The 23,324-nt window shown below is 44.0% G+C and overlaps 1 protein-coding gene across 1 annotated transcript in view; it reads left to right on the top strand.

Moving 5' to 3' along the window:
• MORN1 (MORN repeat containing 1) overlaps positions 1-23,324 on the top strand; it is a 265,209-nt gene that overhangs the window by 145,646 nt on the left and 96,239 nt on the right. Inside the window, 1 exon segment of the mRNA XM_030185675.1 lies at positions 13,123-13,268. Within this exon segment, the coding sequence (XP_030041535.1) occupies positions 13,123-13,268 (146 nt within the window).

Raw genomic sequence — 23,324 nt, 5'->3', positions numbered from 1 at the left:
TGTAGGTAACTTACAACTTAGGTAGTCAATGAAGGTAGCTTACAATCTAAAGGTTATAAACTATGTACTCAGTGGAGGTGACATGAATGGGGAAGGTGGTTAGGCACCAAAAGCAAGGGAGAAGAGATGGGCTTTGAGTAAGGACTTGAATATGGGCAGGGAGGGCGCATGGCGTATGGGCTTGGGAAGTCTGTTCCAGGCATAAGGTGATGAGAGGTAGAAGGCGGAGTCTGGAGTTAGCGGTGGTAGAGAAGGGTACATTTATCCATTTATCCATCCTGTCCAGCATTTCCTTTAGGGGTTCCTGTCCCATCTACCTTCTTAGTGTCCCTATACTCTTTCCCTCCTCATATTCAGCATCTATCTTCTGTGTCCCTACCATACTCTATCCACTATCTCCTCTATCTGCCCCTGTCCATCCCTATGTCCAGCTTCTCCCTTCTCTCTTCCTGCCTCACCCACCCTAGGCCCAGCATCTGTCCTTCACCCGGATCCACCCCACCATAGTCCAGCATCGCTCTCTCTCTCTCCCTCCCTCCAGTGATCCAACATATCTCCCTCTGTGCTTCCTACTCCAATTTCTTTCTCTCTGTCTTCTCTGTGCTTCACCTTCCCCTCAGATCCAGCATCTTTCCCAGTATCTCTCTCTCTCTGTACCCCCCCAACCCCACAGGCTCAGCATCTCTCTACATCTCTGTCAAGCCTCCACCCCCCCCCCCCCCACACATGTCTAGCACCCATTTCAATTCCTTTACCCACACAGTTCTGGCATTTCTCTCTTCCTCTTCTCACCTCTCTTCATGAGTCTGGTGTCTCTCTCTAGCCCCTTGTCTCACCTGCAGTTCTTCAACCTGGCACCAAAAGCGGCAGTGATGACAACAGCTATCCTCTGACTGGCCTCAGGAAGTTGCATCAGAGGAAGTGCCTGGTTGGAGGAATGCAGAGGTGTTGCAGGGGTCAGAGAGAGATGCCAGACCTGCAGCGGGGTGGCGGGAGAGAGGATAAGAGACAGAGAGAAATGCTGGTCCGCCAATGAGTTAAAGGGCAGTATGAGAGCAGGCAACCCTTATCATTAGGTGGCCCTGAGCTTTGTGCCAGGTTTGCTCAATGGTAGCTGCACCCCTGCCATTTGCTAAAATGTGTTAAGCAATCATATGTGTCAGCGTGCACTGTTAACACACGGCTGCAATAAGAGTTACTATGGTGGCTTCACAGGGGGTTATTCTATAAGGAACCACCTAGTTAACAGCAGCAAAAATGCACATGAATGCTAGAATTGTAGTCATTTACGTGCCTATGTGGACACATAGGCACATAAATGACCGTTTTCCGGTTGTGTGGTATTCTGTAAGTACACAGCAAGATGTGATGATGCGTTTTTTGTATGTGGGTGTTCACATGGGTGGAGTTTGTGTGCAGTGTGGACAGGGCACATTTATAAGCATGTAGATTATAAAATCTTTTAATCTACTTGTGTTCTTTGGGAACCTAGTCACACGTATATGCCTGCAAAATAGGTTCACGTAAGGTGGTTTATGCTAGTCTTCAATGAGCTGGTAATTGGCACTGAATAGTATTGGTTGGCACTAATTGGCACCAATTAGCAGTTACATGTGCAACTGGCCTTAGTTGGTATTTTCTAACGTGTGCATAAAATCCACAGCACGCAATTGCAAGAGAGCGTTGACTGGGGAGAGACATGGGTGGGTCCCACGACTTGTGTTCACTTTATAGAATACATTCAGTTATTTACCTAACTGCTACAGTTAGGTACAAACACTTACACCAGCCTTTGAACTGACGTAAGTGCTTGCACCTAGAGTTAGGTGCATCAATGTGAACTTATGCTAGTAATCTATAACGATAGTTCTGCTTAACACCAAAATGTTTGGTGCCTAACTTTTGGCGATCTTTCTTGAATCTACCCCTTTCCGTGCATTAATTCACAAATTAAGAGGGTAGTTCTATAACAAGACATATATTTTAAGCCCCTTCGATAAAGAAAAGTAGCTCAAATGGCTGAAATCACACATATATTAAGATGTGATCTCTTATCCCAGTCCTATAGCTGGTGCAAATGTCACAGCACCTAAATTTTCACACTTATGCACATAAATGATTGCATTCTATAATTTATGCAAGTACTGTACCCATGTGTTCTGCCCAAACTCCAATCATTCCCATGCCTACTGGCAAAGTTTACGCCATCAAACCACAGCGCACAATTTTCCGCTATGTAGTATTCTGTAAGAGGCCATTTATACATGAAAATGACTAGAATATCACCATTTACATGCCTTCCTGCTGCCTAAATAAGGTAGCTCCTTATAGAATTACCCCCTAACTGCATAGGATGGAAAGGGTGGTGAATGTTAATGCATTGTAACAAATACCACACACTATCTGCAGTTTTTACTGCCCTTTAGTTAAGGGTCCTATTTACAGACTCTATGTGAATAACTGGAGGAAAAACCCACAAAAATTATTAGCTAGGTAGCTTGGGAAGTCATTGATGTTTCCCTGAAAATGAATTATATGCAATAGATCTACTTTTTGGGATCTGTATGATTGGCCACTGTCAATGACAGGATGCTGAGTTTGATAGACCTTGATCTTACTTATATAGCTTATGTTCATATGTAGTACAGTATGGAACTCATTTTTGAAACAGAAAAATGTCCAAAAAGTGACACAAAGCATCAGATAGACTTTTTTTTACCAAGACATCCAAATCGCTGTTTTCCAATTTGTAAGATGTTGTTCTATACAGTTTGTCTGCAGTGCGTCCAAATCACAAGGGGGCGTGTTGGGGGAAGGATTTAGGCGTTCCCAGAACTTGGGAAATTGTCTTCCATAATGGAACAAAGCAAAACCTGTTTCAATCACAACTAACTCACAAAAAGGTGCCCTAAATGACCAGAGGGAGGGATGCAGGCATGCCCCCCTTACTCCCCCAGTGGTCATTGACCCCCCCCCACACCCCAAAGATATGAAAGAAACAGTACATACCAGCCTCTATGACAGTTTCAAGTATTATGGCCAGCCCTACTAGAGCAGCAAGTAGGTCCCTGGAGTAGCCTAGAGGTTGGTGCAGTACACATCAGAGGAGGGGACCCAGGCCCATTTCCAACTTTGAATGTTACACGAGGTGGAAAGTGTGAGCCCTCTAAAACCCACCAAATACCTACTGTACCCATGTATAGGTGACATCAGGGCTATTGTAGTGACATATATTAGGTTTTTGGTGGGTTTGGAGGGCTCACCATACAATATAAGGGGGTAATGGTGAGATGTGTATCTAGGACTTATTATGTGAAGTCCACTGCAGCACCCCCTAGGGTGCCCCACTGTTCTGCTAGGATGTCTCTATGGCTAGTCTACTAAGAATGATGGCTCCCCATCCAGCTCATTTTTGAAAGAGAAGGGCGCCCATGTTCCGACACAAATCGGGAGATGGCCGTCCTTCTCTCAAGGGTGGCCAAATCGGCATAATCAAAAGCTGATTTTGGCCGGCTTCAACTGCTTTCCATAGCAGGGCCAGCCAAAGTTCAAAGGGGCATGTCGGCAGTGTACCGAAGGTGGGACAGGGGCATGGTTAAGAGATGGCCGTCCTTGGCCGATAATGGAAAAAAGAAGGCTGGCCCTGACGAGCATTTGGCCGACTTGGTCCCTTTTTGTTCACAACCAAGCCTCGAAAAGGTGCCCAAACTGATCAGATGACCACCGGAGGGAATTGGGGATCACCTCCCCTTACTTCCCCAGTGGTCACTAACCCCCTCCCACTCAAAAAAACAAATTAAAAAACACTTTTTTCCAGCCTCTATGCCAGCCTCAATTGTCATACCCAGCTACATCAGAGCACTATGCAGGTCCCTGGAGCCGTTTTTAGTGGGTACTGCAGTGCACTTCAGGCAGGCGGACCCAGCCCCCCCCCCCCACCTGTTACTCTTGTGGTGGTAAATGGGAGCCCTCCAGAACCCACCCGAAACCCACTGTACCCACATCTAGGTGCCCCCTTCACCCGTAAGGGCTATGGTAGTGTTGTACAGTTGTGGGTAATGGGTTTTCGGGGGCTCAGCACTCAAGGTAGATTGTAAGCTCTTTGAGCAGGGACTGTCTTCTATGTTTGTGCAGCGCTGCGTATGCTTTGTAGCGCTATAAAAATGCTAAATAGTAGTAGTAGTAGTAGTAGGTAAAGGAGCTATGCACTTGGGATCAAATTGTGAATTCCACTGCAGTGCCCCCTAGGGTGCCCGGTTGGTGTCCTGGCATGTGAGAGGGACCAGTGCACTACGAATGCTGGCTTGGATTTGGCCGTTTTTGAGATGTCCGTCCTCGGTTTCCATTATAGGCGAAAACCGAGGCCGGCCATCTCTAAGGTCGACCTAAATGTTAAGATTTGCCCGTACCCGACCGTATTATAGAAACGAAAGATGGACGCCCATCTTGTTTTGATAATGAGGGTTGCCCTGCCCTTTCGTGGCGCCGTCCTTAGAGATGGGCGCCTTTATAGATGGGTGCCCCGTTCGATTATGCCCCTCCATATGTCCTAATGGCTTGTTTTTGTAAATTTTCCCCTTGTTTTTGTTTTTTTTCCAAAATGGTCACAAAAGAAAAATGCACTGAGCACAAAACGTCTAGGAAATGGCCATTTTCTAAACAAAAAGATAAATGTTTTTCTGGTTTGAAAATGGCCATGTTCACCACTTGATTTTTGGACTTTTTCAACAAAACATCCCAAATCGGATTTAGACGTCACATCGAAAATGCCCCTCCACATGTACGTATGAGTGCCTTAAAGTTAGATATCATAGGGTAGCAATAATTACCAAGGAATTCGTTTGCTATGTTGCAGTCACAGCAAACTTGAGATTTAGGGGCTCATTTTCGAAACAGAAAAACATCCAAATAAGGCACAAAGCGGCAGATGGATGTTTTTTTCCCTTAAAAGTCCAAATCGCGATTTTCAAAACTAATTTTAAAGATGTTTTTTCTAGATAGTTTGTCTAAATCTCAAGGGAGCGTGTTGGAGGTGTGTTTTGGGTGAGACTAGGGCAGGCTTATGATTTGGATTTTTTTCTTCGATAATGGAACAATAAGACGTTTTTGGCTGGACCTGTTTCAATAATGACTAAGTGTGGAAAAGGTGCCCAAATTGACCAGATGACCACATGAGGGATTAAGGCATGATCCTCCCCCCTTTAATACCGCAGTGGTTGCTATCCCCCCCCCCCCCCCCCCCAAGAAAGTGACAGTACATACCAGGCACCAGGCTCTATGACAGCTGCAGATATAATGGTCATTCCTCTTAGAACAGCAAGAAGATCCCTGTAGTAGCCTAGTGGTCTGTGCAGTGGATTGTAGAGAAGGGGACCCAGGCCCATATCCCATTCTGACTAGTACACTTGTGATAGAAAGTGTGAGCACTAGTTGCCTATGTGTAGTCCTTGGTGTGGTATATCAATGTTTTCCAGCAGTATTGAGTTGTAGCTTTCTCATGGGAGCCTTGAGCCTAGAAGTTTGCTGAATGTTGTGAAGGGGACCAATCATTGGGCCTCATGCTTTTTATTAGAATTTTTTTTATATATATATCTCTTCGGATCAGCATTAGTTGGTAAGTAATTACAGAATTCTGAGATCATATGTTACTTATTGATGAACTATACAACTTCCTTAATTTCTCCACAAACTTATATTACTGCATCATCATTTTTTAATAAATGAAACTTCTTGGCCAATTGAGCCTGGCTTTAAAACCTAATGCAGTGTATCTGGTCACCTTTAAATGAAACATATCTATTACCCACAGGACCCACCCATATCATGTTACAAAAAGTTCAATTAAATGGTAAAAATATTACTGCATATGGATTGAAGTTTAGATAGCCAAGAACTATTTACGCCTCACTCTTGGGTTTCAAACTACAATTTTATAATAACTATTTCCAGCCCTTAACAAGAATGACATTTTCCTGTGTTTTTTTTTCCTGCTTACAATTTGATGTCCTACACAGGTGATTAGTGCACTGTAATTGAGTTGGCTGTAAAAAGATAATTAATTGACATTTTGCTCAGAGAGAGATCAAGCTGCCTTATCCTCTAGAGCCATTATGATCCTTGTCATCCTGCTGACAGTACCCCCGTGAGGTAACAGTATGACCTTTATCTTGCTGATCAAGTCATAATTGTTCTCATTAAAATAGACATGACAGGATTTAAGGAGTCATTCCACAGTTTTTGATTCCTTGGGCTTCTGACTAGACAGTGATCTGCTTGAAAATGTGAAAAACAAGTGTTTCAAATCATATTAGGTCAAGTGTTATCCAGAACCATCTTGTGTGGCATCCACAACTATGTGAGCATTACAATTCAATTCAAATTCAAATCAATTCTTGTATACCGCTAATATCCCCTTTCCAGGGTTCAGTGTGATTTACATTCTAGGTGAGACAAAAGCAAATAGTGTTAGTGTGAAGTATGAGAAACATTAGAGACCATTGGATTAATGCATGAGACTAAAAACATTAAGGAAAGGATAATGGATGATACTAGGAGGTAGAAGTCATGATGGATTGTTATGAAGCAGTCTTTGGGAAGATCATGGGTGTAGTTTGGGGGGGGCAAGGGGGGAGAGAAGGGTTTCCGGGGCAGGTCTAAAGCAGCATGTGTACTGCTTTCTGCTGAAGATGTTGGTGGCTTGAGGGATTGGAAGACTGGGGGGGGGGGGGGGGGGGGAGGGATACCGGGCGCCACTGGAAGACTCCAGGGGACGGTGTAAAAGCCAGATCTGCAAGATCAGTGCTGTGGCGGTGGCGGTGGTGGTGGTGGTGGCAGTGGCGGCGGTGGCGGAAGGATGTGCTGAAAGGAGAGCAAGAGAGACAGGGGCGAGGTGGGCCCGGGCAGAGAAGGGTAAAATAAATGAGATGGGGGGGGGAGTAAGAGAGAGAGATGGAGAAGAAGCAGAAGATGGATGGGCCTAGGGTTGTGAGGGGGTGTGGGGGGGGAGGGAGAGAGAGCAGAAGATGAATGGGACTAGGGGTATGGGGGAGAGAGAGAGAGCAGAAGAAGATGGATGGGACTAGGGGGAGTGGGTGTGAGGGAGAAGGAGCAGAAGATGGATGCCACTAGGGGTGTGGGGGGAAGGGGAACAGAGCAGAAGATGAGTGGGACTTGGTGATTGAATGGGAAAGGAAGACAACAAGAGGGGAGAGAAGAAATGGAAAAGCCAACCTGGAAAATAATTTAGAAGACTGACACATGGTAAGTGGAAGAGAGTGGGACCAGCCCAATCAGAAAGATAAAGTGCTCAGACAACAAAGGTAGAGAAAAAAATATTTTTATTTAATATTTTTTAAAGATTGAGATGTGCCTGCTTTGTGAAATGTCATTTTTTTTTTTAGGTTTTGCAGAGTACAGGATAAAAGAAACATTTCTATTTCTCTCTTATCAGTATTGCCCTGCTTGTAGAGTCTGGCTTTCTTGGGTGGAGAGGAGAGGGGTCTCTATTTCAGTTTTTGTCTGAATGTTATACTGGCTTCATATTCAGTGTTCTAGGCTTGTGTGTGTATGTGTGTTTTGAATAACTATAATTAATATGTAGAAGATGTATGTATGCAAATTAATATGCTAATGTGCCACACCCCACCCTTTGCCCCCCCAAATGAAACTGTGAAACTACACCCATGGGGAAGAGGAAGGTTTTTAGCCCCTTTCTGAAGTTGAGGTAGCTGTTTTCTGTTCTGATGGGAGTAGGTAGAGAGTTCCATATTTTGACTCCAAGAATGGGGAATAGAGAGCTGAAAATCTTCTGATTTTGAATTGTCTTTTGAAAAGGTGATTCTAACATTAGTTGTTGTTGCTGTTAGACTGGAACAGACATAGCGACGTGGTCTTACTTAGTAGTTCAGAGGTGAAGCCCTCTAGATTTGAAAAGCTAAACAAGCCACTTTGAACCTGAGTTTTTCTGCTATGGGAAGCCAGTGCAGTTTGTTTAGATGAGTTGAAACACTAGTATATCTATTCAATCTGTATATTAGTCTAGCAGCTGTGTTCTGTATGACTTGCAGTTTTTTCTGATAATGGCAATACCAAGAAATAGAACATTACAGTAATCCAAGTGAGGTAGAACTAACATTTGGACTAGTGTGAAGGCTTTTTGGTCAAAGAATAATCTGATAAAACATCATAATCTGACAAAAAAATGAGACGTAACTGGTTAATATGGGAAGAGGAGGTGAGTGAAGAATCAAGCAAGACCCCTAGTACTCTGGTTTCAGATTCGACTGTAAAGATTTGACCATTGGTCAAAGATATTGATAATGGACCGCAACTCTCTGATTTTGGAACCACAGGACCTTGGCTTTTTGCACATTCAGTTTCAGTTTATTGGTCACGTTGCAGGTGCTAACAGCAGTCATACCATTCGCTACAGACTGAGTTGGATCTATCTTTGATGCTGTCACTGGGGTGTCATCCGCATAGGATAACAGTGCATTAAGTTCCAGGTATATTGAGGCAAGGGATGACATAAAGAGATTTAACTGGATAGGTGAATATGACGAGATTGAGCAGGATAGGTGAATATAACGACTGGACAGTTGCCGAGGTGAGAAGTATATAGAATATAGCCAAGACAATATGAAATTCTTAATCTTAAACAGATTATTAGCAAGATTATATACCTTATATCAGAAAGATTTTAATCAGGCCTGGATTTAGTAATAGGTAAATTCTCAGGGCACTACATTTTGAAAGTGCTGAATGTCAGTGCCAAAGAGCTTGTATTATGAATGTGTGCTGGTATCACTATGTCACGCCACCTAGTTTTCCCTGTTTGTTTGGGTTTTTTTTCATTGAGGTCCTCCCATCATCCCTTCCCTCTCTCTACCCTGCTATCTGATCCTGCCTATGGATGCAAAAGTTTTATATCTAGACTTGGGTTGAATATTTAACTATATCTTTGAATAAGAAAGGAAGTGTTTTAAAATGTTGGCTCCCTTCTTGCTCATACTGTCTTTCATTCCTTGCGCCAATCAAGCTCTGAATTCTTCACTATCCCTGGGAGAGGATCCCTGTGACTGATCTCATCAGTGAAAGGGACCAAATACATAGCAGGTTGAGGCCATAGGATAAGACAAGCGGTTGGTTGAAGAATCTCCATACCTGGGACCGGGGCGACCTAAGGCAATCTGCCACCTGAGGCAGGGATGAAATGGAGCCTCGGCCCCCCAGCATTGCGCCCCCCTGCCAACTCCTTCCTGCCCCCCTCCAGCTGTAGTCTAGCATCTCTTGCCCACCCCTCCGGCCTACCTTCTTTTTTGTTGGTTGTTTTCAAAAAGTTGGAGGTGGCGGCAATCCCCATCCTTGTGCTATTTGATGCCTTGCTATGACTACTTATTATATTTCTGATCATGACTTTTCATTGGGAAATTCTTCTTGGTCCTAAACGTGTGCCCCTGCTGTGAACCAACTTATTTCTGGAGTTAGGACCTCTTTGTCAGTGTCAGTATGCTCTACTGTTTCTGTCTTTTTGCTGGATTACTCCTTGAGCTGTGGCTCTGTGTGGCCCGCCTCTGAAGAAACAGGAAACAGAGAGACGGGCTGGAGTACAGAGGAGATGCCAGTGCTGGCAGCAGGGAAATGTATGGGGATTGTTGCTACCACCGATTTTGAAAAACAATCAAAGAAGGTAGGCTGTGGAGGGGAGGAAGGAAGGAGGAACAATGCCGCTCCATATTTAGTGCTGCCTGAGGCCACCGCCTCAGTTGACCTAATGGTAGGGCTGCCACTGCTTGGGACAGTAAAAATGTAGGCTTGTGCGTTGTATTGTAGCAACCACCTTCCCTATGGGTTGAGCTATTTGGTGATGGCCCTAGGTAGTGGCTGCCAGGCCTTAGCTGCACAGAGCCCAAGGAATAAACCAGCAAAAAGACGAAACAGTAGGGCATGCTGTCACTCACAAAGAGGTCCTAACTCCAGAAAAAAATCTGGTTCACAGCAGGGGCACAAGTTTAGGACCACGAAAAATTTCACAATGGAAAGTCAAGATTAGAAATATAGTAAGTAGTCACAGCAAAGAATCAAATAGCACAAGGCAGTGCTAGAGTAGTGAAAACCAAGCTCTGGCAAGGAGGTCAAGCAAAGACTAAGGAATAAGTTGGCTCCTGAGAGACAGTGGTACCCACTGAGTGGAAAGGAGCAGCAAACTACCTGGGCAGAACATGCTACTACCTGCTGGTAGGAGATCAGAGGTTCACCTAACAAAGTGCTGCCAGAACCTTCCAATCCTACATCTGAGGCTCACCTTCACTCTGCTTACTGGGCCCAGGAGGAATATCCCCTGACTCCAACAGATTTTCTTATTCTTGTTGCAGCTGGAGAAAGTATCCCAAAGCTTGCAGTCTGTTCAACACGAGGTCACTAAGAACATTACGTACAATGGCCATTTTTAGACTAGCAGTTTTAACACCTACCGCAAAGACATTTTTCTTTTTTGAATAACGGATTTGTCAAAAACCACTGTTTTTGTTAGTATAACTGTGTTTACTTTTTCAAGACAGATTTCAACCACATCAGTAGGGCAGCAGTTGCATTCACACAAAAAGGATGAGTTCATTCTTAGTACATCAGTAGATGACTGATGAAAATTAAAGCACATTAGTATTGCTGTCCATTATCTTGAAATCTGCAGATATTGCATTGGTCGGTGTCTTTATTTGTAGATTCCCTACCATTCTTTTCATAAAAATCACCATAATTGCTTAATTAAAGTACTTGTTTTCCTTTCTGCTCCATTTAAAAGGGAGACCTAACATTGCTAATTGGTTGAGAAAAATACCTGGTGCCAGATTACTGTTTATTTTTCTGTTCATGATATAGTACAGGTGGTTGATTGTGAGTCACAATCTGCCTTTTCAGATGAGTCTGTCTATTATAGTACTATTTACTGCAATAGTAGAAACACTATCCTCCATACTTCCCAAAGTAACTCACTTTACAGCTAAACAAAAACAGGAAGACCCCAGTCTATCAATTCAGCTTTTCTGAATGCCTTTGCATTCTGCTAGCATTATACTTTACTATGTATGTGTATGCACCTTAATGCAACGACTTTTGTACTCTGCCACCCAGAAATGGCAACCACCATTACAGCAAATGTAAGCCACATTGAGCCTGCAAATCGGTGGGAAAATGTGGAATACAAATGCTACAAATAATACAAATGCTTTCCATTTTCAGAGGAAAAGCAGGATATGCAGACTTCACTAGTGGTGACATCATCTGATGGAACCCCAGCAAGACATATGTAAACTAATTGCTCAATATTCAATAGTAGGGGAGGTGGTGAGGATTTTCTTTTTTTGTTATCAATGGTACTTTTAAGTGTCATTCTCTTTTATAAGTTCTTATCTATTTACATGATGTTTTGTTCATCAATTTTTATGTGTATATATTCTTAATGTAAAGTTTTTTTATGTATGCCCCTCCTTGCCACTGCCAGCACATCCATATTACTATTTTCCTACCCATACAAAACATAAGTTTGGTCTACAGCAGCTATCGATTAGAGTACGTGAATGAGGAGTCAAACATGGAATTGATATTCTCTGAGGACAAGCAGGCTTATAATTCTCACAAGTGGGTGACACCGATCCGTGTCGCCCGGTCCTCTATTGCTAAAAGAGAGCTTTGTAAAACGCAAGTGCCTTCCCGCCTGTCGCGTGAACTTGGTCTTTTCAGTTCTTTTTTTTCCACATGAGGAGAAGGTGTTTTTTTCTTGTCCTCTCCTCATTCGCTCGGTCTAGAGAGCTATTTTTTGTGCCTTCCAGCAATTTTTCCCCTCTTTGTTACTGGGCTTCTTTTATTGGAACCCTTTTTTCCTTTTCTTATTTTTCTTAGCGTTGTTTTGCCTGGGTTTTAAATGTTATTATTTTTTCTGTCGTCCTCGGGCCACTTTCAGGCCTTGACTTTGGCCGCGTCTTTCCCTTTTCTTTTTACTGTTCCTTGACCCTTTTTCAGGCACCATTGAGTCGTTTAGCAAACAAAGTTTTTCCGTCCATGTCCACGAAGTTTCCAAGTGGCGTCAAGCGCTCAACCATAGCCTGCTAGCTGTGTTCTCTCGCATGAAGAAGAGGACCCAGGTTTTCCGAGAGGCTCAACAAGAGAGGATTTTTGGAGCCAAGTTGGTTCCTCAATGTCGGCATCAGCATTGAGGTTGGAGGCATTGGCATCGGGAGCGTTGGTAAGCATTGTTGCTTCAAGACCCTTAGACACTGGGAGCAGTGAGGCATCGAGTGGGTCTCCAACTGTCTCGAGGCCTCCTGCTGTGCAAGCCTCCCGGGACAGTCTTTCGTCCGACCCGACCTTGAGGCAATGTGTGGATTCATTGTCGACCTCCTGGACCATGCCCTCCTGGCTTCACCCCTCCCGTGTCACTTCCCCCAACAGGTGGGACTATGAATCCTAAGGTGGTTCTGACTCTGTGAGGGAGCATTCTTAAGGGGAAGTGGCCGCATCCTATAGACTCCCTCACAGACTTCTTAGCCAAAGACCAAAACAAGCTTCCTTGATTCTTTCAGTTTGAGTTTGTTTCTCTTATTTCCTTTCACCATTGCCATCCATTTTGTCATTACTAAAGGAAGAAGGGTTGTTGTGAAAGTTACAGATAAATTGTGAAAATGTTGAATTATGTCTAATACCGGTACTATGGGTTCCTTTTACAAAGCCACACTAGCGATTCCGGTGCGGCAAATGCGACAAAGCCTATTCAATTCCTGTGGACTTCATCATATTTGCCATACCGGAATCACTACTGCAGCTTTGTAAAAGGAGCCTTATGTTTGCTGTGCTTTCAATGTTTTGTAGAAATATTTTATTAAAGCCCCTTACGAAAATAATTACAAAAGTAGATTTTTTAACTTAAAAGCAGACACATTTTTAGTGTATATGCTAAGTGCATTTAACCTTTATATAATAATAATGATGATGCATTATAGTGTGTATTTCAATAGTTCATAAAATAGTACACTTCCTTTCCTTTCAAATACTTAATAACAAAAATATGAAAGGTAATTACCTAACTGTTGTAGTGTTTTCATAGCTATTTTTTCTCTTTATGTACAGAATACCCCCAGTTTTTAATAATGGAAGATACCAGTCCCTCTTGGCCAGCCAATCAGCGAGTGGAGAAGGGCCATGCTGTATTTTCAGACATAATGCTTGCACCTCTTCCTGCTAGGTATCGTCACTTCATGGCTATGGATGAACCAGTAAGAAATATTTTCTTAAAATGTTGTGAGGGAAGTTATGGCATGGGGTATTATTTTAAATAAGAACACAGGCACATCTTTTCTGTCAAAAACATTCTGTTTGCAGCTTGTCACAATGTTTGAAAGCAGTAAGTCTGTGAGTAAATTCAAGTATATTCAGAAGACTGATTTTGAATGCAGAGCAGATCAAATTCCCACAGGCACTCTAAGCACCGGCTGGTATTAGCAAGAAATGTCATTGCTTTACATGAAACTGCCCCTAGACTCCCATAACAATCTGTAGTCCTCCAGTTATCCGCTCCACATACATTATAGAGTTCTACAATGTTATGAATTTTATGGGAAATCTATGTTAAAGAGAGAAAATAATTATCTTGTTCCGCTGCTTGTCAACTTCTTCAAGTCAACTACCCCCTAAGTCAAACAAATTCCAATCGAGTATCCCCCTCCGATCAGCAGATATTTTGAAATGGTCACTGTAATAAAAAGTTAACTAAAAGGTCCCTATGCTAATGATTAGCGTGTGCTTAATGCTAGAGACGCCCATAGGAATATATGGGTACCTCTAGCATTTAGCAAGTGTTTACTTGTAACGCACGCTAAAACCACTAGTGCGCCTTTGTAAAAGGACCCCTAACTTAGCAACATACATTACAAGAACAGGTCATTGCAACTGGTGTATAAAATAAGACACAGTTGGCATGATCTGTCCTATTTCACTCTCATATAAACTGCCTGGCCCCTTGACAAGTGGTGTTTTGTTCATACAAACTGAGAGAAAATGAACATGGAGATTTACAGACAAGGCCTATTTATAAAAACAGGAAAAAAGAAAGTTCTCCACAAAAGTGGAGAATGTGCCCATAGTGACCAATCAGATTCTTTGTTTCATTTTTCCAGAGAATAAAGGATGAAATTTGATTGGTTACTATAGCAACTTCTCTACTTTTGTGAAGAACTTTCTTTCTTTTGTTTTTTTTTTTTAAATAAATCGGCCCCAATGATGAACCATAATGGTCCTAAGAGTGCATTTGTACACCTAGCAAACGTGCCCAGTAACTATTGATCAAGTGATTTTCCATTCCTCTTATGCACTCACTGTAACTTACTGCAGCTCCCAGGTTAAACATTTCTTCCTTTTTCTTCCCTCCATCTCCCATGGTTCATCATCTTTCCCCTTCTCTTCCTTCTATCCCCCCCCCCCCCCCCCGGGTCCAGCATCTCTCTCTTTCTCTAATCTCCCCTTCCCTTTCCCATCCAGCATATCTCCTTCCCCTGGGGCCCAGCATCTCTTCTCCCAATCCCACCCTCCTGCTTCCGGCTTCCGTCTCTCTTTTCTTCCCTCCTCCCCCCCCCCCCACCCCACTCACACGAGTCTCCCTCCATCCCCAGGTTCCAGCATCTTTCTCTCATACTTTTCCCTATTTCCCCTGCTGCCCGGCATCTGTCTCTCTCCCTTCCCTCGTTCCCCCACTCCTGCAGATCTGGCATCTCTCCCTCTTCCTTGCTTCTCCTGAAGTTCTAAGGTCAAACTTAACCACCAACAGCAGCATTTACCACAGGCTGCCTCTGATGGACCTTCCCTCTGCTGGGTTCCACCTAAGCGGAAACAGAAAATGTAATCAGAGGGGACAGGATCAATGGTGTACCAAGGGTGGGGCGGTCCACCCCGGATGCACGCTGCAGGGTGGGTGCAGGGAGCAGCTGCGCAGCTGTCGGCTCTGCCGGTTCCCTGCTCCCTCTGATGTTACTTCCTGTTCCAGGGCAGAGGGAGCAGGGAATCGGCGAAGCCAACAGCCGTGCGGCTGCTCCCAGCACCCCAGAAGGTAAGAGCAATACACCCAGGGAGGGAGGGGGTGTTTTGAGGTGATGCACTGGAGGGGGATGACGCTGTACCTGGGGGGGGGGGGGGTGCACAGTGGCGATCTGCCCCGGGTAGCAGCCAACCAAGGAGCACCACTGGACGGGATGCAGCAAAAAGCCACAGAGTGGATGAGGCAACCTGTAATGATCACTGCTGTTGCCAATGCAAGCAAGTTTGAGCTTGGGACAGCAGGAGGAGGGAACAAGAGAGAGAGAGATGCCAGATCCATGGGAGTGGGAGAAGGAGGGAAATAAAGAGAGACAGAGCTAACAGACTACGAGAGGAATGAGCAGGGAGTGACCAGAAGTGGCAGAACACTGGCACTAAGATTGCTTGGTGTTGTCTTACCAGGCACTATGAAATAGGTGTGCGTGCCACGTGTTGGGAACCAATGTTTTAGTCTATTCATAGACTATTGCCGTTTTACAGCAGGTACCTTCTGAATTAACTAACCAGCATATGTGGGCATTTATTCATGGTTCACATTTTGTGTTACATTTGTAAATGTTGCTTCTTTGTCTTCTGTAATTGGACTGGCAAGTAGATATGAGAATTGCTGTTGCATGCAGGCATCCGTCCGTCCATTGACCTGTGCTCCTTTGTGATTACACAGCATAAATAAAATAGTTCTCACCATCACCAGACTTTGTTTCTGTGACATGAGAGTGCATGGAAATGAATAAGTCATGAAGGTTCATTTATGATCAGGCATTTGATTAAAAAAAGTTTCATAATGAGGGCTTCAGAATATGAAGACATGCCAAAATTTAACATAACCAAGATTTATGTTTTCTGTTTTAAAAGCAGACTTTTCTGAACATGCTTCTCTTTCCTGTGTCAACTAGTCTGGCATATAGCTAAACGTCTGCACAACAGATGGCTTAAAACCAATTGCTACCACAGACTTTAGCATTCTTCCTACAGGCTGCAAGAAAAGGGATACTTCTAATTAAAATGAAAAGAAAAATAACTAAAAGAAACCAATTGCTGCCAGAAGCTTCAACATTCATCATATAGGCTGCAGAAAGAAGGGGATACGTCTAATTCAAATCAACCTAATATAATTAAAAGAAGTATAATGTAGATATACTATTGTCTAGAATTCAGACAAGATTGATACTGTTTGCTCTTATTGATGAGTTGTCCGGGCATGTGCAGCCTGAAGTTCCATTGTTGGCCAAAGAATGAAAGGGAAGCTTCTTCTGAGGAAGCTGCAGGGGTCACCATAGTACCAGCAATCATTGTTACTCCTCCAAGGATTTGAATGCCTCACCTCCATGATCCTTCTCAGCCTCACTATTCCCACTTAACTCAAAACTCCAGTGCCATAGTGCTTTAATTTTGTGAAATTTCAAGATGTGCTTGCATTTAGGCACAGTTATGGCTAGACTCTATATATGACGCCTAAAAAATCAGCGCCAACCCCCCCCCCCCCACTTAAGCTTTATTCTATAAACCGCGCTTAAAGTTTGGCACAGTTTATAGAATAACGCTTAAGCATTATGGCCACTTGTAAATTTAGGTGCCACCATTTGCACCAATGAAAATGTGATTTGAATGTCCGCGCCTAAATTTATACACGGAGCACCCTTATTCTGTAATCGCACATGTAACTCATAACCATGCCCCCCATTCTACCCCGGAATGCCCATGACTGTCCCCTTTCTGTGCCCCCTTTTTCGGGCCGCATGTAAATTTTAGGCACGGATCATGCACCTAACTTTATGCATATAACGCCCAATTAAATCGTAATTAGTGCCAATAATGGCTTGCTAAAAAGCCATTAATTGGCTTGCTATCTTATTAAATTGCACATGCAAATTGGCACTGCACCTAAATTTGTGTGTGCAATTTTTGGCGACCTTTACAGAATCAAGGGGTTAAGGGCTAAACGCAAATAAGAGACTATGCAAACTTTGATTAATCTGTTAGAAATTCCAGTCAAAACTCAAGAGAGTATTTGGTTTTGCATTATCCCCAATCTAAATAAGGTTATCTACAAAACCGTATTGTCATCTACATTTTCTTACCAAGCAGCTAGTTATTGGAATTCACTACTGACAGATATAAGATGACAAACCAATTATAGAATAGTTTGTAAACTGAAAGCTAGTATGTGTGTATTGTAAACTCTCAGGAATGTTCTTTTCTTTTCTTTTTTTAAATGTAAGCCATGCAGAACTTTAGAGGCTAGTGTGGGGTGTACATGTCCATGTAATATAATGTAATGGTGCTGCTTCTCTCATGCAAGTAGGATTTATACTGGCTTGATCCCGCTGTGGAGTTTAATCAAAGAGTAGCTTACTTGGAAGCAAACAAGTGTTTGTTCCTGTTTTTGCTTAGAAATTTGTCTTGTGGCTAGCCTATGTAAATCTATTCAGAATACCTTATTGTCAATCATAGCTTGGGTTCATCCTCATCCTTGCAAGCTGGACACATATGAGACAGTGGCATAGCCAGATGGCAAATTTTGGATAACCAATGGGCAGCATGGGTGGACACAAAATTTCCTCTCCAGCTCCTCCCCAACTTAACTTAAAATATAAATATGTTAGTTGGTGGGAATATCCAAGCCACACCAGCTAAAAACCTCTTTCAAAGGTGGCTTCTGCCAAGCTTGGCAGTTGGTGACAGCATTCCTGAGCTGCTGAAGCTGGCACCTCACTCATGCTCAATCCTCATGCGTGAACTGAGCATATGTGAAAATAGAGCATACGCTGAACACTGCTGCCAACTGCCAAGAAGCTTGGCAGAACGGAGTTCTTGGCTCCTTTAGAGGATGTCCAGCTAGCAGGGCTTGGGAATCCCTTCCAGCTACTGCAAGGGTGTGCTGCTGCTGAGTGGGCCTGAGCCCAGAGTGATCCTCTCACCTCCCGCATCCGGTGGGGAGGGCGCTGAGGTTGGGATCCACAGCCCTCTGTGGGGCCTCAGACCTTCCTATTGGGCATTTAGTCAGCATTACCGCCTGCCTCTTAGGCGTGCGCTGCAGCCCATGTTTTAAAGGGTCAGCGGCGGGAACCCTACGGAGGCATCCAGAGATGATATCATGGGCCTGTTCTATTTAAGGCAGACCTGGTTTATCCAGCGCTGCCTTCGCAACAGGTCACCTAGTCACTGCTTGCCTGTCTTGTCTCCAGTCCAGCATGCCCCCCTGCCTGTCTCCAGTCCTGCTTGCCCTGCCAGTCTTCAGGTCCAGTCCAGCCTTGCTTCTGCTCCTGCCGAGTCTTCAGCTCCACTCTAGTCTTGTCTCTGCTCCAGTCCAGCCTTCAGCTGCAGTCCAGCCTCTGCTCCTGCTGAGACTTCAGCTCCATCCAGCCTTGCCTTAGCTCCTGCCTTGCTTCAACTCTTGCTGAGTCTTCTAGTTCAGAAGAGCTTTGTCTTCATCTCCAGTTGGGCCTGGTGCCTAGTTCTGTCTGTCCTGTGCTCTCCTGGTGACTTGTCTGCCACCAGTCGAGGCCCAGCTAACCCTTGGGTTGACCGGGTAGTGCCAACTTGGCTGCAGCCCAAGGGCTTACCTTTCCTGAATCGTAACAGATTGAAGGCCATGAGCCTGGTCGAGTCATCCGTCATGCAGCTGCTTCAGCAACTGGCTCTCCAGCTTTTTCAATGTAATTATTTTATTTAATTGAGCTTCTATAGACCACATCATATCCTGTGAAAGAATCTTGAGTGATGTACAATTAATAGTAAAAATGATTTATAAATTCAATAATGTAATTAAGAAAAACATGCCATAAATGTAATAAAATGTCATGCATGTAAGATAAAAATAATAAAATAAACAATAAGAACCATTAAAACAAACACTAAAAACATTAGTACAAGCTCACATCCATTACATCACATTAACTACAACAAATCAGTTATAGTCTTTCTGACACACTATTAGATAGAAGGAATAGAAGCTCAGGAAAACTGGAAATCCATTTCAATACCCTAAGAAAATAGCTAACTGACTGACTGTGACCAAAGAGCCCTTGACTACAAATTTAGAAATGTACTTTGGATCAATATTTTGAAGAATCTTAAACATAAAAGTAAGCAGCTTAAATTTAATTCTTAAATTAACAGATAACCAATGTGTGAGAAACAGTGTGTTTTAAGCCTGTAAAATGTATTGGATATTTTCCTGCCTAAGAGTATTTCTCTAGTTTGGCCAGCAGATGGTGCATGTTTATGCTTAAAACTGTTACAGAGGACTGACTTCTCTTTCTCTTAGAGGGTCTTTTACAAAAGCTTAGCTTGAGTTATCTACAGCAGAGCTCAAAGGAATAAAATGGGCACTGCTGCAGATAACTTGAGCTAAGCTTTAGTAAAAGACCCCCTTAGTTGGCACACAGATAATAGGAAGTGCTTGTAGTGATCAGTTAACTTGACTGTTCTGGGCTCTGATTGGCCTGGAGTTTGAAATTACCCAGCAGATGCTGGCTATTGCTTCAGTTTCAGCCCACGAGGAAAAAGAGACAGATCTCTTTGCTGAGGCTCTGTGAACAGTTATATATCCTGACCTTCCCAGGTACTGCTCCGACAGTATACAGATGTTTAGTTAGTGTTATAGTTGATCCATTTTTCAGTTGCCTGTTATTGTTTGCCAATTGCACATTTTTTGTTCATTGTTCCAGTGTGAGAATAAACACATTTGTTTGTTCGTTCTGCCTGTCTGGACTGATAAAGAATCCTGGTGGTTTGTGTGTTGGGTCTGTGAGTGCTTTCTAGGAACTGTGGGACCACTGGGAGTGTGACTCTAGCAACCTAGAAATCACTGGGGATAAATTGAGAGCGGGAGACTCGCCCAGAGGCAGTTGTGACCCTGTTGGGAAGAGGGCACCAGTGTAGAGCACAAGTGGCAGGTGCAGGCGGACCTGAGCTGTACTGGGGATAGACCCTCTAAGAGGCCATGGGGTAACCCCAGGCGGGTGGCTAGGCGTTTCGTGACACAATGTTAATTAATTAATTAATCCAGTTGTGGCTCTTTTTTTTTTAAAGACAATTTTGGCCACTGCATTCTATAAATGGCCTAATAATTATTTTGGGAGACAAAGGTAAAGAAGGTTATAGTGGTCTATTTGAGACAGTTACTGATGTCTTAATGTTGCATGGCATTCTTTTGGTGTGAGATGACCATTTAAAGCCCTTTAACAGTTAGTCTCATTCTTCTCGGTATTGAAGAGGGTGCAACAGCTTTATCTGGCATCTGATACTCCTCAAATAGCCCAGGAAGACATAGCTATCCCTACTGTACTCCCCATGCTTTGTCAATGGCAGGCTTTGAGGAACAGTGTATGAGGAGCTTCATCATTGTCAGTGTCACTACATAGACAGGTCCAGCCAATCCTTGAGACTCATGTGCAGCTTGCAGGGGAGACACTGACACCAAGGCACTGAAGGACCTCAGGGTCAATGTCTGCCACACCCCTGTCAATTTCCAGTGTTGTAGGGGAGGGAGCTTGGGGTCTCAAAGCCCTAGTCCAAGGCCTGATGCTGATGACAGTGGTGTAAGACAAGCAGGGGAAGAGGATGGGATTTGATATACTGCCTTTCTGTGGTTAGAATCAAAGCAGTTTACATAATATATACAATTACTTAGTGGATGATTGCACTTTTTATTTTTTGCTTTACATTGGAGGTTATTATTTCTGACTCACACTCATACTCACACTCACACTCTGACTCACACTCACACTCTGACTCACACTCACACTCACACTCTGACTCACACTCAACTCCCTCCTCAAAGTGCCCTCTGCTCCCACCCCCCCTTCACTCTCTCCTCAATCTCTGGCCCACTACTTCCGTGACAAGGTCCAGAAGATCAACCTCGAATTCACCACTACTCCCTCCTCCTCTTCAGCCTTCTGTGGTTAGAATCAAAGCAGTTTACATAATATATACAATTACTTAGTGGATGATTGCACTTTTTATTTTTTGCTTTACATTGGAGGTTATTATTTCTGACTCACACTCATACTCACACTCACACTCATACTCACACTCACACTCATACTCACACTCATACTCACACTCACACTCACACTCATACTCATACTCACACTCATACTCACACTCATACTCACACTCACACTCACGCTCACACTCACACTCATACTCACACTCACACTCACACTCATACTCACACTCACACTCATGCTCACACTCATACTCACACTCACACTCATACTCACACTCACACTCACGCTCACACTCACACTCACACTCATGCTCATACTCATACTCACACTCACACTCATACTCACACTCACACTCACGCTCACACTCATACTCACACTCATACTCACACTCACGCTCACACTCACACTCACACTCACACTCATGCTCACACTCATACTCACACTCACACTCACACTCATACTCACGCTCACACTCATACTCACACTCATACTCATACTCACACTCATACTCATACTCACACTCATACTCACACTCACACTCACACTGACTCACACTCAACTCCCTCCTCAAAGTGCCCTCTGCTCCCACCCCCCTTCACTCTCTCCTCAATCTCTGGCCCACTACTTCCGTGACAATGTCCAGAAGATCAACCTCGAATTCACCACTACTCCCTCTCCTCCTCTTCAGCCTATATCTCACTCTCTCATCCAACCTACCCAGGCCTCCTTCTCCTCCTTTCCTGCTATCACCGAAGAGGAAATCGCCCATCTCCTCTCCTCCTCGAAAGCCACCACTTGTTCCTCTGACCCCATCCCCACTAACCTACTCAACACCATCACTCCTACCATCAGCCCCACCATCTGTCCCCACCTCTCTCTCTCCACTGCATCTGTCCCGGACACCTTCAAGCATGCTGTGGTCACTCCACTCCTCAAAAAACCATCACTTGACCCTACCTGTCCCTCCAACTACCGCCCCATTTCCCTCCTACCCTTCCTCTCCAAGATACTTGAACGCGCCGTCTACAGCCGCTGTATTGATTTTCTCTCCTCTCATGCCATCCTCGATCCGCTCCAATCCGGCTTTCGCCCCCTACACTCAACAGAAACGGCACTATCTAAAGTCTGCAATGACCTATTCCTCGCCAAATCCAAAGGTCACTACTCCATCCTCATCCTCCTCGACCTCTCCGCCGCTTTTTACACTGTCAATCACAACCTACTTCTTGACACACTGTCCTCCCTTGGGTTCCAGGGCTCTGTCCTCTCCTGGTTCTCCTCTTATCTCTCCCATCGTACCTTCAGAGTACACTCTCATGGTTCGTCCTCCTCCCCTATCCCGCTCTCTGTTGGAGTTCCTCAGGGATCTGTCCTTGGGCCCCTTCTTTTTTCAATCTACACCTCTTCCTTAGGCTCCCTGATTTCTTCTCATGGTTTCCACTATCATCTTTATGCTGACGACACCCAGCTTTATCTCTCCACACCAGAAATCACTGCGGATACCCAGGCCAAAGTCTCGGCCTGCTTATCCGACATTGCTGCCTGGATGTCCAACCGCCACCTGAAACTGATCCGGGGGAGGTGAGAGTTGCCGAACCCACGGAGGAGGGAGGGGGCACCAGAAGCGATGCGATGGAGGTGGGACGTCACCAAAGCAAGTTGGCTGAAGGCGCCACTGTCCCTTGAGCCTGCCCTGCTTCCCCCCCCCCCCCCCCCTTTGCTGGTTGTTTAAATAGCGGTATAGAAAACATTAATAATTTTTTTTCTGTATTCTAATGTTTTAAGTACTGGAACTATTTAATAGCCTAGTGCTACCCAGCCTTTGGCAGTCAGCAAAGTGCTCCAGTAAAGCCCCATTCACATCTTATCTGCTCTTAAATCTAAAAATGTATTAGTTCCATTTTAACAGGTACTTTGATAAAATCTATGGGAAGTTTTTTTATTTTGAGGCTAAAGCAGTGTCTTTGAGAATTGTGATTCCTGAGGTCTCTTGGCGGACTCTGAAGGGCCCAAGAAAGTCATTCGTGTCTGAACAGGACTCCTGCAATTTTATTCCATAATTATGTGCAAAAAAGATAGATCCAAATCACCAGTAAAACTGTATTGAAAAAAGAAAATGGGTTGATTGGGGTTGAGGTGCTGCAATCTTGTGGTACTGATGTGGTGAACGGGAGGGGTCATACCATGGAGCTGGCTATAAAAATCACAAATGAAATGATTTCCAAATTAATCATTGACCTCAAATTATTCCGCTGGTCCTTCTCCAGCAATAACACCTTTGGC

The sequence above is a fragment of the Microcaecilia unicolor genome, chromosome 13 (genome assembly GCF_901765095.1).
Source record: "Microcaecilia unicolor chromosome 13, aMicUni1.1, whole genome shotgun sequence".
Classification (NCBI taxonomy): Eukaryota; Metazoa; Chordata; class Amphibia; order Gymnophiona; family Siphonopidae; genus Microcaecilia; species Microcaecilia unicolor.
This window is presented reverse-complemented; position numbering and strand designations above follow the sequence as displayed.